Genomic DNA, 17,080 nt, shown 5'->3' with positions numbered 1-17,080 from the left:
TGCTTGAGTTACCTAGTGTTGAGGGTGGATATGAGCTTTCTCCTTCATCCCTTCCGGAGGTAGAAGCTTCTTCTTCTTGCTCCAATCTTGAAGAAGAACTCTCCTCATCTTCTTCCTTAGATATTGAGTAGCCCTCAACTTCTAATTCCTTACCTCCATGAAGTGAGCTACTTGACTCACTTGACTCCTCTTCATGACTTGAATTGGAGCTTCCCTCATGGAACTTGGCCAAGTTGTTCCACAATTGCATTGTTGTAACCACCTATCTTACACAAGATATCGTTAGGTAATGAGAATTCAAAATTTTTCATTACCTCGTCGTTGCTTACGGATTGGTGGATTGGTTCCTTCGTCCACCTCTTCTTTTCAAGAATTTCTCCTTCTTCATCCCTTGGAGGAACAAAACCTACTTGTACACAATTCCAATTAACTAAGTTAGTCATAAGAAAGTACTTCATTCTTACCTTCCAAAACGCGAAGTCGTCGCGATCGTAGAAGGGTGGAATCGTGACGTCTTCTCCAAGTCCATCCATTCTCTAGCTTGTGCTCCCTTGGGTGTTAATCCGACAAAGAGCAACCTTGCTCTGATACCACTTGTTAGGACCTTCGGATAGCGGCTAGAGAAGGGGGGGTGTGAATAGCCGACCCCAAATTTTCATTTCTTCCTACAATTTAGGTTAGCGCAGCGGAAATAAAGAGTAGAAACGAAAGTGGAGAAGATCAAACCTCAAACACGATGATGTAACGAGGTTCGGAGATGATACTCCTACTCCTCGGCGTGTCCGTAAGGTGGACGAAGCCTATCAATCCGTCGGTGGATGAGACCCCGGAAAATCGGCTAATAGAAACTCCTTCTGGGTGGAGAAACCTCGCCACAAACTTCTTGCAACAGCAAGATAGGAGTACAAAGATACAGCACAATACAAAGGCAATAAGAATGTAAAAACACAGCTTGCCTTCTCGTTGACTAGATGAAGCAGCAACTTCACGAAACACCTACAACAGCAGGAACCAGCCGAAGGAAGCTTCCACGAAGCTTCAGGAAAATGAGAGCTCAGCAAAGCTCTGATTGCAGTAAGATCAGAAAGAAAAGAGAGGCCGTTCTTTTTTTTTTTTTACTGTAGAGGCACTCGGCCCCTTTATATTCCTGAACCTGCGAACCTGTGAAGAGGGCATAAGACACAGCAGAAATCTAGCCGTTATGACTCAACGGCTAGAGCTGGACCGATCAGGCTCCACCCTGATCAGTCCAGACCTTCTCTGATCGGTTTGGGGACAGATCAGGACCTATGCTGATCGGTCCCCAGACCGATCAGCACGCTTCACAGAGAGTTGCCCAACTCTCTGATCGGTCTATGGACCGATCAGGACTCAGGTGGATCGGTCCACAGACCGATCCCCCTCTTTCTTCTCCCTATCTTCTTCGCTTCTGTATGATTACTGATCGGTCACCAGACCAATCAGGTAATTCACAGAAACACACTGTTTGGTTACTAATTGGTCACCAGACCGATCAGTCAACCAGCGTATCACTGGATCGGTCACCAGACCGATCCAGGTTTAGAGCTCCCAGCCCTAAACCCTACCTGGTCCTGAGAACGAGCTACCGAGCCCTCTCTGACCTAGTCCGGAGAACGAGCTACCGAGCCCTCTCCGACTCCATCCGGTCTAGAGAACGAGCTACCGAGCCCTCTCTGACCACAGTTCGGAGAACGAGCTCCCAAGCCCTCTCCGACTTCCCATGCCAAGTTTCCATACTTGGACTTTTCCCGTGCCAAGCTCCCTGCTTGGACTTTTCCGTGCCAAGTCTCCATACTTGGACTTTTCTAGTGCCAAGCTCCCTGCTTGGACTTTTCACCAGATGTCTGGTCAACCTTGACCTATCTGGATTTCCCTTGCCTGGCTTCACTCACCAGAACTTTCCAACTGCCTGGCTTCACTCACCAGGACTTTCCCTTGCCTGGCTTCACTCACCAGAACTTTCCAACTGCCTGGCTTCACTCACCAGGACTTTCCCTTGCCTGACTTCACTCACCAAGACTTTCACCTGGCTTCACTCACCAGGATTTCCCGAATCAGGTCGACTCACCTCGGGTCAACCAGGTCAACCTTGACCAAAGATTGCACCCACAAACTCCCAAGTTTGTATTCTGTCAAATATCAGAATACAACTTTTCTACTCTCGTCAAACATCAGAATAGAACTTTCCTATTCTCATCAAACATCAAAATACAACTCGAGTCAGGTCAACTCGAGTCTGGTCAACCAGGTCAACCTTGACCTAAGGTTGCACCAACACTTAGTACGCCCCTAGACCGACGGACTATGAACAGGTCTAGATCCCTAGTAGGTTCGGGGCTAGCTACCCTGTCCTAGGGATTGCGCGCATTTATGTATGTATGTGGTACAAGCCGGGCCCTCATGATGATGATATTATGTTCAAGTATTAAAAGATATGTATAAAGACATCTTGCACTCGACATGGCATATGTTTTAAAAGGACATTTTGCATCATGCACCCATTTATATATGATATGTTTCTTTCTATGTTCCATGTAATCTGATGATATGTTATGCTTCTCATGTTTCACCTCATATGATTCCTTTGTTTATGATATGTTAGAAACATGATTCATAAGGATATGTTATAATAAGAAACTATGCTCACATATTGATGATTATGTTTTCATTGATGATATGCTTGTATGATTATGCTTGAGATATGGATTTTGTGAGTAGGAAAGAATCTTACTGAGCTCGTGTGCTCATAGCTTACTTCCTTGTACCACAGATAAAGGCAAGGGATAGATGACCTAAGAGAGCTGCAGGAGAGGCAAGGAAGTGTGTGCGGCAGTGGCTCGGCTAAGACAAATAAGACCTGCTATAATGTTTTGTTATGTTTGACATGAACCATTGTATTTATGTTACATTCCAGTATAACTCTATGACATTTCCACTGCTTTATGTTATAAGAAAGAAATTTTGAATATGTATGTATCCTGGAATAGTTAAGTAAGTCAGTAGCCCCATCCCTTTGAGTAGCAGGGAGGGCGGGCGTTACAGTCCTTAAGTCCAAGCATGAGTCAAGTCAAATAGCAATCAAATTATCTAATTGGTTTTGATCAGGTATCAGAGCCCTAAAGTACAAGCATGCTTAATCTTAATATTTCCATTTCCTTTACCAACTGTCTAACCTTTAGCTACTTGCTAATTACCTATAGGGCAGCAGCTTTCACTTGGTTAGTCAAGTTAAGTCATTTAGTCCAGTTAGATTTGACTAAAGTTGGAAGACTTGACTTGATTACTGTTAATAAAGTATTTAACGCCCAGACTCATATTGATGCACAGAAATAAGCATTCTTGAGTCCAGGCTATACCCTATGCATCTCACACCATTCTATGTTTTTCAACCACAAGCAAGGTATACCTAGGTGTTTGTGAGATGCTCTAGCTTAAATCTAGGGGAACAGGATTTCTAGGGTAGAGCCTAAATTAAGTCCAATTTTTTAAAATTCCAAGAAAAAGGGATTTTAAAATCATTATTTTTCCTATAATTTTCAAAACAGTTTTAAAGGTGGTTTTGAAACAATTTTGAAAGATGTGATAAATAAGTGCTGAATTAAAGCATAAGTTAGCTAAATATAAGATAACCAACTCCAAGATACAACCAAAAGGTGAGTAAGATATACAGGTCCAAAAAGTGAGTGACATATCCAGACAATCTAAAAAGATAGAGTCAAGCAGGCGGATCGTTAGCTGGAGGATCGGCAGCTAAGGGATCATCGGCTGGGGGTGGTGCTGGGGGCTGCTCGAGTGCAGGCTGAGGCTGTCCCTGGCGTCGGATCTCATCTCGGAGAGAGGTGAACCCAGCAGCCATCTCGGATCGCATAGATCGAAGGAAGCGATGGTTATCTAGCACAGCTCGTCGTGTCTGAGAGGACTGGATCTTGAGCCGAGTGAGTCTGTCCTCGACAGAAAGTGGTGCCGAAGATGAAGGCCCGGCTGATGTGGAGGGTCCGGCAGAGGAAGAAGGATCTGTGAAAAAATCCTCGGCTAGAAAGTCGGCCTACTCCTCTCCCTCGCCTGGTATATCCTCGGCCTCTAGAGCGATAGGGGCAGCGGCTGGCTGTAGTCGACCTGTCCAGGCTAGAACTCCATCAGCGTTGACCTCAGCATGGGCTAGTCTACAACTACGTGACCCTAGTTTGTCGTATATGGTTAAAGGGATAACTGTCCCTCTGGTTACATCTATGCCCTCGATGGTCGAAAAGATGGATGCCAAAATATGACAGTAGGGCATATGCACTATACGGGATGTAACTGTACTAGATGCTGAGATAATGTTCTGGAACATGTGTAAAGCTATATCAATGTCCAACCGATGGCTCAGGGCATATAGAAAGAATGAATGGGAAGATCGCATCTTCGGGACATCCCGAGATGAGATCGGCAATATGCAGGCTGTCAGGACCCTATACATAACATAGTCCTGGACTCTAAGAAAAATAGACCTGAACTCAGTCAAGCCGAGTGGTCGCTCCCCAAAAAAAAAATACGTATAGATAGTGTCTAACGTAATATGAGAGTAGGGATCGCCAAATGGCAGATCCCTACCGGGGTAGCACAGGAAGGTACACTCGGACGCTCTAATCCCTAAGGCGGTACGTAACAAAGTGGGGGTAAGCTGGATGTCAGCGCCACTAACTCTAGAGGAGTATGTACTATCATCAACCCTTTCAAGGTTGTGATAGAACTGTGCACATAACTCATGATTTACTGCATCACTGTAGTAAACCAATTTGTCCAGCTGGTAGTATTCTATCATCTGGACTGATGGGTGACAGAACTGACTAAAAAAGGGCCTATTTAGGTATCTAGGTTTGATAGGGGTAAATGTGAAGCTAGAAAATGTAGCCCTAAGTTGTTCGGTTGGGAATCTAAGGTCGACTGATGGGAGTCTAGCTGGATTGGGATCTACTTGACGTCGTTTCCTAGGAGGCATTATGGGGTGTAGAAGGGGAGGAACAGGTTGAAGGCGCCTTAGATTGGGAAGAATCGTCGAGAAATCGCCACGGGTTCGGGGGAAAACTCGGCGGAAAAAACACAACAGAAAGGTTCTGTTTGTGACAAAGAATAAGGTTGAAGGCGCCTTAACCGGGACTTAAGGCGCCTTAAGAGATCTTTTGGAGGCGCCTTAATCGGGACTTAAGGCGCCTTAACTTGAGGCGGCGGGAATTTTCCCGCCGCATTGGAGGGCGCCTCCCTCATGTGGGAGGCGCCTCCGATAGGCGCCACGTGTACATTTTTTTTAAATTTATTTTGAATTGAATTAGGTAAGTTAATTTTTGGATAAAAAACTTTAGGTTAATATTTCAAAAAAATAATTTTAATTAGAGAAGTAATTTAAGTTAATTAACTTTGAAAAAATAATTTTAGGTAATTTTGAAAAGGTTTTTTTTCAATAATTTTGAAATTGATTTTGAAAATAATTTTTAAATAATTTTGAAATTGATTTTGAAATGTTTTTAAAATAATCTTGAAACTGATTTTGAAATTATTTTTAAAATAATTTTGAAATTAAGTTTTAAAAGGTTTTTAAAATAATTTTGAAATTGATTTTGAAAATACTTTTTTAAAATAATTTTGAAATTAAGTTTTAAAAGATTTTTAAAATAATTTTTAAATTAAGTTTTAAAAGATTTTCAAAATAATTTTGAAATTAAGTTTTAAAAGATTTTTAAAATAATTTTGAAATTGATTTTGAAAATAATTTTTAAAATAATTTTGAAATTAAGTTTTAAAAGATTTTAAAATAATTTTGAAATTGATTTTGAAAATAATTTTTAAAATATTTTTGAACTTGATTTTGAAAATAATTTTTTTTAAATAATTTTGAAATTAATTTTGAAAAGATTTTTTTTTTGTAAGACAATTTTGAAATTAAGTTTTAAAAGATTTTTTAAGATAATTTTGAAATTGATTTTGAAAAGTTTTTTTTTTAAGATAATTTTGAAATTAAGTTTTAAAAGATTTTTTAAGATAATTTTGAAATTGATTTTGAAAAGATTTTTAAGATAATTTTGAAATTAAGTTTTAAAAGGTTTTTTAAATAATTTTGAAATTGAGTTTTAAAAGATTTTTAAATAATTTTGAAATTGAGTTTTAAAAGTTTTTTAAATAATTTTGAAATTGAGTTTGAAAATATTTTTAAATAATTTTGAAATTGATTTTGAAAATAATTTTTAAATAATTTTGAAATTGATTTTGATTATAATTTTTTAAATAATTTTGAAATTGATTTTGAAAATAATTTTTAAATAATTTTTAAATTGATTTTGAAAATAATTTTTAAATAAGTTTTTAATTACGAATTTAATTTTCAATTTGAATTTCAAATTTGATTCTCTTTTAAATTCCTTAGTCATCTCACCCGATCTAAATTTTCAATCAGGTACTCCTATAATTGTTGTGAGATGAATTGAGGTTCAATTTAAGGGTTTGGTTTAACTTTGTGTTAGATTTAGGTTTAGCTTTGGGTTCAACAAGTAGGCGTTCTTTGGATAAACTTCTGGGCTATGGTGAGTCACGAGGACATCATTAAAGTAACCATGCCTTCGAGGTTTTCTAAATAGTCCTACCCATTGAACTTAGTACAAAACCTTGGTCTAACTGGTTAGGATCCATAAAGGGTAGCTTCGGTCAGTTCCACTTAGCCAAATGCACCAGGTCGAAGCCATATCTTCCTAGACATGCGATGACTAAGTTTCCCCAACGTACTATCATCCAATACTTCACCAGTACCGTGGGTCAAGTTAAACCTAACTCCTTTTAATCTAACCTTAATTACCCTGCCGGGTAGTCTACTCTTGTTTACCCATTTCGGGTAGATTAAGTTCAGTTACTCAATCGGGTAGTTTAGTTGGGGGTGCCAGCTATTCTGGATCCTCCTTCTAATTTTTATTTGATTTAAGTTGAATTTGAATTAATTTGGAATTTTAATTTAATTTTTAATTTATTTTCGAATTCATAATTTAATTTTGATTTTTTAATTGAATTTTAAATTATAATTTAATTTCAAGAATTTTAATTTAATTTCAAAATTTTAATTTAATTTTAAATTTTAATTTAATTTTAAATTTTAATTTAATTTTAAATTTTAATTTAATTTTAAAATTTTAATTTAATTTTGAATTTTAATTTAATTTCAAATTTTTAATTTATTTTTGAATTCTTAATTGAATTTGAAATTATGTTCATTTTATTAATATTGTTTTTCTTTTTGCTCCCCCTGGATCATAGCCTCGATATGGTCTATCGAGGTAGTGTATTTGATCCTTCGGGATCCAATATTAACCAAGTCCAACTTAATTAATCAATTTGGACTTGGGGACCCATGCTTGGACTGTTTTTCTATTTGTTCTTTCTACAAGAGATAAGTAAGATTTATATTTCCTTTTTTGTTTAAATCCTTGACTTGAGTTTTCAGGCTGGAATTCTCTTTCTCAAGTTTTTGGGCTTGAGTTGAGTTTCCAGTCTGAACTGGTTCAATCAAAAATTCGGAGTTAGTCACTTCTTTAAGGACAGCTACTTCCTTTAGAAGTGACTTAATTTTAAGATTCGACTTAGCTAATTTTCGTAATAAATAATTAACTAAGTTATTAAGTCTAGAAATACTCACAACGGGGTCTGGCCCTTCAGAAACGGATATGGATCTGTGGCTTCGCTCGGACTCGGCCTCTGACTCGCTCTCGCTCTCGGACACGTCGATCTGGTCCCGGGCCATCAGTGCGAGGAGACTCGTTTGATCGAGTTCGTCGTCGGTATCTTCTTCTGAGGATTCGTCCCACGTCGCCTTCAGGGCCTTCTTCTTTCGCTTCTTTGCATCCTTCAGACTTGGGCAATTGGCCTTGATGTGTCCCTTCTGGTTGCACCCATAGCAGATAACCTTGAACTTACCCTTCGAACTCGGTTGAACTTCCTTGGATTGTACTGCCTTCTTTAGATCTCTCTTGTTGAAGCCCTTCTTCTTCTTGTAGAGCTTCTTTACAAGGTTCACGAGCTCGGTTGTTAATTCATCGTCTTCATTGTCTGAGTCGGGTTCTTCTTCCAACTCCGGTTCAGTTCTTTGTCGTGATCTCGGTTCGCATGTTCGACTGGTACCTGCAACCAAAGCAACCCCCTTCTCGGTTGGCTGTGCATTAGTCTGCTCGTGAAGTTCGAATTCCGAAAACAATTCATCTAATTTAATACACGATAGATCCTTAGAGACTTTGTAGGCATCTACCATTGATGCCCACAATGTACTCCTTGGAAACGAGTTAAGAGCGTACCTGATGATTTCCCTATTTTCTACCTTCTGCCCGATTCCGTGGAGGGAGTTGAGGATGTCTTGAATTCGAGCGTGAAGTTGGTTGGTCGTCTCGTCTTCCTGCATTTTCAAATTATACAATTTATTAAACAAGAGATCTCTCTTGCTTACCTTAGTATCGGAGGTGCCCTCGTAGAGTTCGATCAGCTTCTCCCAAAGCTCCTTTGCTGATGTGGTTGGTGCACTGGAGGGTGCAGGTCGCTTTGGCATCAGCTTCTACTTTCTTGATTGTGGTTGGTTCCCATTTTTCACAGGGTGTCAGCTTTCCATCTTCATCAGATGGGAGTTGTAGTCCAGTCTTGACAATCATCCATGTATCGAACTGCGTCTTCAGAAAGGTTTCCATTCGCCCCTTCCAATATCCGAAGTCTTCTCCGGAGAAAAGTGGGGGGCGAACGGTGCTGAAACCTTCTTGTTGGGTCATTTGTAATATGCAACAACAAAAAGTAAATAATGTTCCAAGACTAGGTCTTGGATTAGCAGTGCGGGAGAAATAAGGGAAAACGAGCTCGAGTGGTATTGTACCAATCTCGAGCAAAACATATTCGATAAAACAATTGGAATGTAGCTAGTAAGCTAATTCTAATTTGACTCCGAAAATCTGAAAATACCACGAAAATTTGTTTTGAAAGGTGGTTGCACCGATTCAAAACGACCCCGCTCTGATACCAATTGTTGGATCGAGAAGCGCTAGAGGGGGGTGAATAGCGCTCGTGGCTTTCACTCTTTTCGAATTCGTAAATAGTTCGATTAACACACTTGAGTAACACAACGGAATAAAGAACGAACACACAGAAAGACATGAGAGATTTACTTCGTTCGGAGCCTGATCGACTCCTACTCGAAGGCCCGCGATCCTTGATCGCTTTCCGTGGGCAATAACTATAAGCTCGTAAAAATATACAATAAGATATTACAATTGAAAGCAATAAAACAAATTATACCGACAATAATAAAGTAGCAGAATCTGAAGCTCTGGGTTGTCGAAGGCTTGTAACAGCACTTTTGGACGTTTCTTGAGCAGCTTGTAGTGTAAGGATTGCTTGGAGTTCGTTGTACTTTTGCTGCTGCTCGAACTCCTCTTATAAAGGGTGTTTAAGGCGCCTTAAACCCCTCCAAGGCGCCCTAAATGAGCCGAGTCAGCCGCGGAGATAATAGATAAACTGGTCGAATCTGATCCATCTGAAGGCGCCTTAAACTGATCCAAGGCACCTCCAACACCTGGTCCAAGGCGCCTTCTGTGCTCTCCAAGGCGCCTTCAGACTCCAGTCCAAGGCGCCTTGAGATTCCTTCAAGGCACCTCCAACTCCTCTGGACAGCTGACCTCGGCTTGCACCCAAGCTCATTTATGCTTCTTTGTTCCTGCAAAATGTGTTAGTCCCAAACACAAACCCTGCAACACAAAGTTAGCACAGAAACAATGGTATGAATAATAATAGCATATAATGATAGTCTCTGGACTGTCCGGATCTGACTTTAGATTTTCAACCGGAAACCCTAGGTCGACTCGACGCCTACTGTTCCCTCTACGGGGAACGCGTCCTCACCTACTCCACTCAGGAGATTTACCTGATGCCAGTGCGATCCTCCAGATCGACTGGACTTTTGCTCGGTGCTCGATGCTTTCGGACTTTCTGCTGGACTTCCGCTTCCCGGCTGGTCCAGTCTTTCACCTGGTTCACGACACCAGGACTTTCCACCTAAGGTTACCCCCCCCCCCCCCTTAGGACTTTTGCCTGAAGCACTCGACCCACCAAGACTTTCCGCATAGGGTTACCACCCCCTATGACCTAGGGTTACCACCCCCTAGGGTTTTCACCTTGCCTAACCACAGTTAGGGCTTTTGCCTAAGTACACTTAACTTTGAATTCTTTGTCATTATCAAAACTTAGGTTTGATCGTCGGATGCTTCCCGCACCAACAATTTGGTCTCTTCAGGAGGGGAGACGTTGCAACCGCTAGGAAGGAGAGGCACAGGGATGCCACCCCCGCCGCTTGCTAGACCGTCGCCCCTCAAGAGCCGTCTTATGTCGTCGGGCCTTCTTTTCCCTTTCTCTCGCCCGGAGGATGCGTTGTTTCCTCTTGCTACCAGCGCTAGCGCCGTCTCCTTCTCCACACTGACATCGTCATCTCCTTCTCCACACCGACATCACCGTCTCTACTTTCCTCCGAGGGCAGCTGCCCCTTTCCTCTATCACCTATGTTGCCTCATGTACACAGAGCGACTCCGTTGCTGACGTCGCCGCTACTTCCTCTCGCGACGCCATAGTTCTCACAGCCACTGACGCCCTCACCGCCACTGACGCCCTCACCGCCACATGGTCACTACCGCCATCCTTAGAACCGCCTCCAGCGGCTACCTTGGGTGCCTCCAGTGGCAGCCGTCACCGCCCCCAGCGGCTGCCACTGCCACCTCCATAGCCTTCGCCCTCCGGGCAACCGCCGCCTAAGTTCTTAGGCTTGCTTGTCGTCCACTTTTCATTCTAGCGCTATACCACTTGTTTCGTCTCGGCTCTAGGTCACCTGTTCAAGTTTTGTACTGTTTATCTACTCCGGCCTTCGAGCCGTTATTGCATTCTGGTCTGCATGTCGTTGTTATATTCCGATAGTCCAGACCGTATCTAGCTCCATGCCGACAGATCCCTGTCGCATATGGCTCTATGTCGTCAGATCCAGCTTTGTGCTGTTAGATCCGGATCTTCCGACACACCTTCATCTACCCTTCAGGACCACGACTACTCAATTAGCGTCATGATCAGCTCATCGATCCACCAGAGGATGCCCCCTAGGCCAGCGTACGTCATCGTACTCACTCTTTATTCATTTTATTATGCTATTATTTAGTCTGTTTCTTATATATTTATGGGATCCGTCTCGAACATCAGGGTGCCAGGGATCGGAAAAACCCAGTAACTGTCTATAAGTAGTGTTGACCATACCTTCTGATGATTTGATCAATATAGAAGACAGCTTATCATATTCTCTCTCTTAAAAGTATGACTATTTGATTAATATTCTAATCACATCATTCCGACCGTTACGTCTTCTCAAATTTAATTATGATAGGATCATTAAATATTCAATTTTGTACTCCATTGGTTGATCTTAGTAGGCAGTCAAGCCCAGTCAAGCCCACTGTCATCACACCATATGGCCTGGCCTGCTTTTATTCTAGCAAGATAGTAAACCGACGGGGAAGCAGCCTGCCGAAAGAAGCCTCATGCGTCATTGACGTCCAACGAGGCAAAAATTTTGGACGCAATCATCCAAAATTAATGAAGGTATATGACATCCATGTATTCATCAGAACCTTACAAAACCTAAAACGTAACCATATAAAACATTAGTCTTGACGTAAACCTTTAAATAAATATTCAAAAATTTCTAACGAAGCTTATGAAAGCACGAGAATGAATAGGTTGACTGCGGATGATGGATGAAAAAGCTAATGGTTACTAATTCTAAACTGGTTTTCAAAATGTGGGGCATGTCCTTTGTATTAAAACAATAAAGGACCTTTTAACGATTAAGAAAAGGGGCTGACTTTTCATTTTTTACCGTATATGTACTGTAGAATCCCCCCTCCCCCAAAAAATTATATAGATTAATATGTTTATACGTAGACGTGTATCTCTTCTTATACATTATCCATATGGAAAATAGGATGTTGCTAGGTCAGAAGGGGGATCGGGTTGATCAGGTAGAGAGGTTGTTGAACTCGTCGCATCGGCGGCGGACCTCTCCTTTTCTGCCGATCTTTACACCGACGATGCTCAGCTTCTCCATGGCGTGGGTGAAGTCATCGAAGAAGGCGGTCTGGTTGGCGGCATAACGCTCCACCAGCGGGCGCGTTCGCTTGTCCGCCGCCAGCGACGAGTCTGAGGCCAGCAACCCCAGCCCCCGCAGCACGTTCTGGTAGTACATGTTGTCGAACTTCCCTGGCGTCATCACATCGTTGAACGCCGCAATTGTTGGGTCCTTCTGGTAGTTCGCGCACGCTTTCTGCAGCGCCTCCGCGTACTGCGCGCTCATCGTCGGGTCGTGGCCGCCACTTCCCTTATAGCTGAAGATGCGGGAGGCGAACTCGCTGCAGTGGGAAAAGCCCACGGTGTGGGCGCCGGACAGCGCCACTAAATCCTGCACCGTCATCTGCTTCTTGGCGAAGACATCTATGAGTTCGTCGATGGTCATGTTGGGGCGGGGAAGATTACCGGGGACGGTGGTCGCGGAGGAGCCGAGCGCGTCCTTACGGCCGAGGTGCACTGCATAGAACGGTCCGCCAAGCATGAGGACGAGGTCGCGAGTAGCGAGCGCGAGCACATCGGCGCAAGAGACAACGCCGGGGCACTGCAGCTCGAGCGCGGTCTTGGCACGTATTATGGTGTCGAAGGCGTCGCCCGGGAGGGAGACGTTGTCGTCGGCGTCGCGCTCTGCACGGTTGAAGGCATTGGAGGAGATGAGCATGGAGGCGTCGCAGCCGCCTACGAAGCAGTCGTGGAAGAAGAGACGGAGGGTGCCAGCGGCTGTGGTGGGGTTGGAGATCTGCTTGTTGGTCACAACCTCCGATATGATCTGCTCAGCATTGGGGCACGTCTTCTGGTAGTACTCAGTGGAGAGCTTAGCCGCGGCGGGGTACACCAGGGAGAGGAGGAGAGCTGCGGCCAAGGATGCCGCCACCGGGGCCGTCATGGTAACAACAAGTGCGAGCTTGTTCCTCATGGGTTAATCAATTGCAGGGGATCCAGTTGTAATCAATGGGGTTGATGACGACGACAATGGTGATGGAACGTGTAGCTTTCACTACCAAGGCCAAGACAGAGATGAGAGAGAGAATGAGCAGGGAGGAGAGGAAATGAAGGAGAAGAGAGAAAGGCTAGGAGGGGATCCAGGCGAATCAGGGGAGGGAGAGAGAGGGAGGGAAGCTAAAAGCGCCACACACAAATTCGCGGTGGTCCTCTGTTTTCCGAACAACAGCTTATCTCAATGGCGCTTCTCGATTTGATTTATGCTGATGATTTGATTATCATAAAATTAGATCAGTCATTTCAATAATAATCAATAAAATTAATTAAAATTATTATATTTTTTTAATTTAAAAGACATTTTATAAATTATCTCTTTTATATTTTATTCACCACGGTACCATGCAACCACGGAAGTAATATTTGTTAACCTTCCATCTCCTCAGCGATGTCACATGTTGATGTTTTTTCTCTTCCTGCGAGTGTTTATTTCAACCGATCCTCTATTAGAAGTTTTTTTTAAAATCTTCTCGTATAATAAAAATAAATATTATATTTAATCTTAATTAAAAGATCGAGAAAAATATTTTTTTTTAATATTATACATCTAAGATATTTATAAAAAATTATTAATTTTAAAATGTGAGATTAAAGAAAAAAATGATACTATATATTTTATATAAAAAATAAATAGAAAAAATTATTAATAAATTTTAAAATTATTTTTTTATAAAATTATTTTCAATATGAAAAAAATATTAATATAATTAAATTTAAGACTTTACTAAAATTAATTATTAAAAGTTCATGTTCAACGTTTTAAAGTTTTATATTAAATAATTTTTTTTATCTACTATCCAAGAATACCTAAAATGCATTCTTAATCATCATACATATATTTATGAAGAGGCACCGAATGCAGAAGAGTTGTCTGTTATACTGGAGATTTCAAGTAGTAAGAAGGCATCTTCCTCTTCAACGAACCATCAATCCCAAACAGTTAGCAGTGATGCAACTCAATTCTCAACACAATTATCTTCGGTTGCATCAGTAACACTAGGATCTAGTTCTTCAGCATCCTCTCAGGCTATTTTCATGAGCAATAAAGGGAAGAACAAGGAAGAATTGGGGTCACAGCGCCCCTACAAAGTGGACGATAATTACGGGTCTGAGCAATCCAACTAGGAGGTGTCAAATGAAGGTAGCCGCATGAAATATTAGGGGCTTTCACAAGTCTCTAAAACATGTGGGTGCATCATCTCCTCAAATAGAAAGATATTCAAATTATGACACTTAATTAGCGAAACCAAGCTCAATGAAGATTCTCTAGATATCATCATGCAAAGAAAGTTCTCAGGTATGGAGATGACAAACAATTTTATTTATTCTAATAGATGTTGTATTTTGCTTTTATGGGATATGCACAGGGCCACTTTAGATATTCTTGCTACAACGGATCATTATATATATCGTCATGTTCGTTGCTCTATTATGGCTTGAGTTTCTTTGGTGACATTTGTATATGATTTTCATTCTATCATGACAAGATGACCTTTATGGACTTGTCACGCTCCTTGGAGAAATGATTATGGAACTTTGGCTCATTATGGAAGATTTTAACTCATCTTTGGCACTTCAAGACAAAGAAGGTGGGGAACCGGTTTCTAATTATAAGATACATGACTTGGAGTGTTTTGTTCACACTTGTGGTTTGGTTTGTAACACCCAAAAATCCACATAAATCACATGCATGCAAATTAGAAAAAAAACGACATGATTGCATAATAGAGAATTTTTCAGGATTATCGATACTTGATCGTGGAAAGGGGACGGGGGGACGATTGAGGGAAAATATTTTTTATTCAAGGATAATTTTTAATTATTTAAATTATGATACATTTAATAGTGATTTTTAAAAAAATATGATATTTTAAGGTTATTTTACATGTCGAGTCGTATTTTAAACGAGTAATCGATTTTTGTCAGCTTGATTAATATTTTTGAGAACTTATCTAAACGAGATATCTTACCCACTTGTTTTGGATCTAATGGGCCTATTTTAGTAGGTTTAGGGAGCCTATACTATCATATATATATATATATATATATATATATATATATATATATATATATATATATATATATATATATATATTTGGTTTCACTCAAAACTCATGCCAAATTCTAGTCTACCACCCCCAAACCTCACGGCGCACACACACCACCGCAGCAGGAGTCTTTCTGAGGATCTTCAGGCCTAAGTCAAAGGAATAGGCGTCCCGTCCCCCTGGTGTTCCTTCTACGTGTTCGGGATTCAGTTTTTTTGTGCGTTTTTAAATGCAAAGGTATGTTTTCAACCTTTTTTCTCATCATTTCTACCATAATATGAGTGATTGAATGTATATGCACTAAAAAAATCTGATGTGCCCACATTTTTACTCATTTTTGCATGAAAAACTTACGCTGCATGGTTGAAACTCATGTTTTTTTTTTGAATCTCAAGGGGGCTACCGGTTATGGTTGGTATGGGCATGATCTAAAGGCTATCTAGGAGTCCTATATATAAGGGTCCGAACCAGATCTGAGGCCAATAGGGTCTTTGGTTGGAAGGGATTAGGGTTTCGGCCATGGGGGAAATATTATGTGCAGACCTTAGGTCATGACCAGGGGTTGTTGTTGGCTGGGTTTTCGAGTCCAGTGGAGTCCTAGGAGGGTCTAGTCAGGGTCCGGTCCAAGTTGGTATGGGCTGGGATCGGAATCATGGCTTGGTTGTGGGTTAGGGTCTAAGGCCGAATGAGTGTGCTAGGGTGGAAGGGGTCCTATGGGTTTTGGGTGTCACGTCCCGAGGGTATACTTGTCCGCCAAATCAGACGGTACCCCCTAATGACAATTTACGAAATAATTGATATCAAATCAATTCAATCCAATATAAATATCGATGTGATATAATAACAATATTAAGTCACAAATGACAATACGTGTATGTATGCATGAACAAGTGATCATACTAACTAACAAGTTAAGAACAACACTCAAGCATTTAATACTAAAAGAAAATGTAAATACAAGTAGTAGAAAACAACTCAAATAACTTGAACATAAATCCAACTCGAGCGGGACTGGCAGCCAGGACCTTTGAGTGACACAACACTTCCTCTACCGACTAACCTGAAAGTCAAGGGACAAGCAAAGGGTAGTGAGTACAACCACTCAATGGGTAGAAGAAGATAGTGCATGAATAATATACTGACAGGAGATCAAAAGATACAGTCTCAGATAAAATACTTACTAACCAATATAAGTGTCCCAACATAATCACCAGCTAACGAAAAGTATAACTAATAATATATCACTTCACTAACCTGCTCAACTAAGTATAACTAACAAATCAGGAGTACATATAGTACATCTAAATTTGCATAAACAAATACATGACTAACATATAACAAATATATGACAAGTACTGACTGCAGAAGAACGCTCTACCACGGATGATCCCATGGGTAGTCAGGGTAAACAATTAGTCATAATCCTCAAGTGAACTTGCTACCATGAATGGTCTCATGGGAAGATAAGATAAGTAAACAATCACTATCTGCAGGCGAACTCGCAACCAGGAGTGGTCTAGTGGGCAGATAGGGTATATACATAGCTATCTAGCTACGGACTGTACACGAACTCGCTACCACGAATAGTCTCGTGGGCAGTCATATATATCATGATCGCTGATGATCCTATCTGAAATCTGGAAGATGTGCACTGGCTTTGATGAATGACGATGACATTTGATGAAGACAAACTTTGAAGATCTGAAGAAACTTCTCAACGCTCCTGCGTACAGTGAGAGGAGCCAACAAAGCATTAGTAACCTAAGACCGGGGTGGGGATCCCTGGTTAGACTCTCCGACACTCAAGTCAGTTCCACTCATAGATGGAAGAAGAAGAAGAAGAAGAAGAATAGTAATTGAAG

The 17,080-nt window shown here is 41.1% G+C and overlaps 1 protein-coding gene across 1 annotated transcript; it reads right to left on the bottom strand.

The window, feature by feature from the left end:
• Positions 1 to 12,064: 12,064 nt before the first annotated feature.
• LOC121978233 (peroxidase 31-like) lies at positions 12,065 to 13,087 on the bottom strand. Its single transcript, XM_042530606.1, has one exon. It carries the CDS (start codon positions 13,085 to 13,087, stop codon positions 12,065 to 12,067), a length of 1,023 nt encoding a protein of 340 aa, XP_042386540.1.
• Between the last annotated feature and the right edge of the window lie 3,993 nt (positions 13,088 to 17,080).

Source organism: Zingiber officinale, chromosome 4B (assembly GCF_018446385.1).
Source record: "Zingiber officinale cultivar Zhangliang chromosome 4B, Zo_v1.1, whole genome shotgun sequence".
NCBI classification, from domain to species: domain Eukaryota; kingdom Viridiplantae; phylum Streptophyta; class Magnoliopsida; order Zingiberales; family Zingiberaceae; genus Zingiber; species Zingiber officinale.
The sequence above is the reverse complement of the archived record's forward strand: the minus strand, read 5'-3'. Positions and strand labels throughout refer to the sequence as shown.

Coding starts and splice junctions, on each gene's coding strand:
- LOC121978233 (XM_042530606.1), bottom strand. CDS start 13,087: ATGAGGAACAAGCTCGCACTTGTTGTTACCATGACGGCCCCGGTGGCG.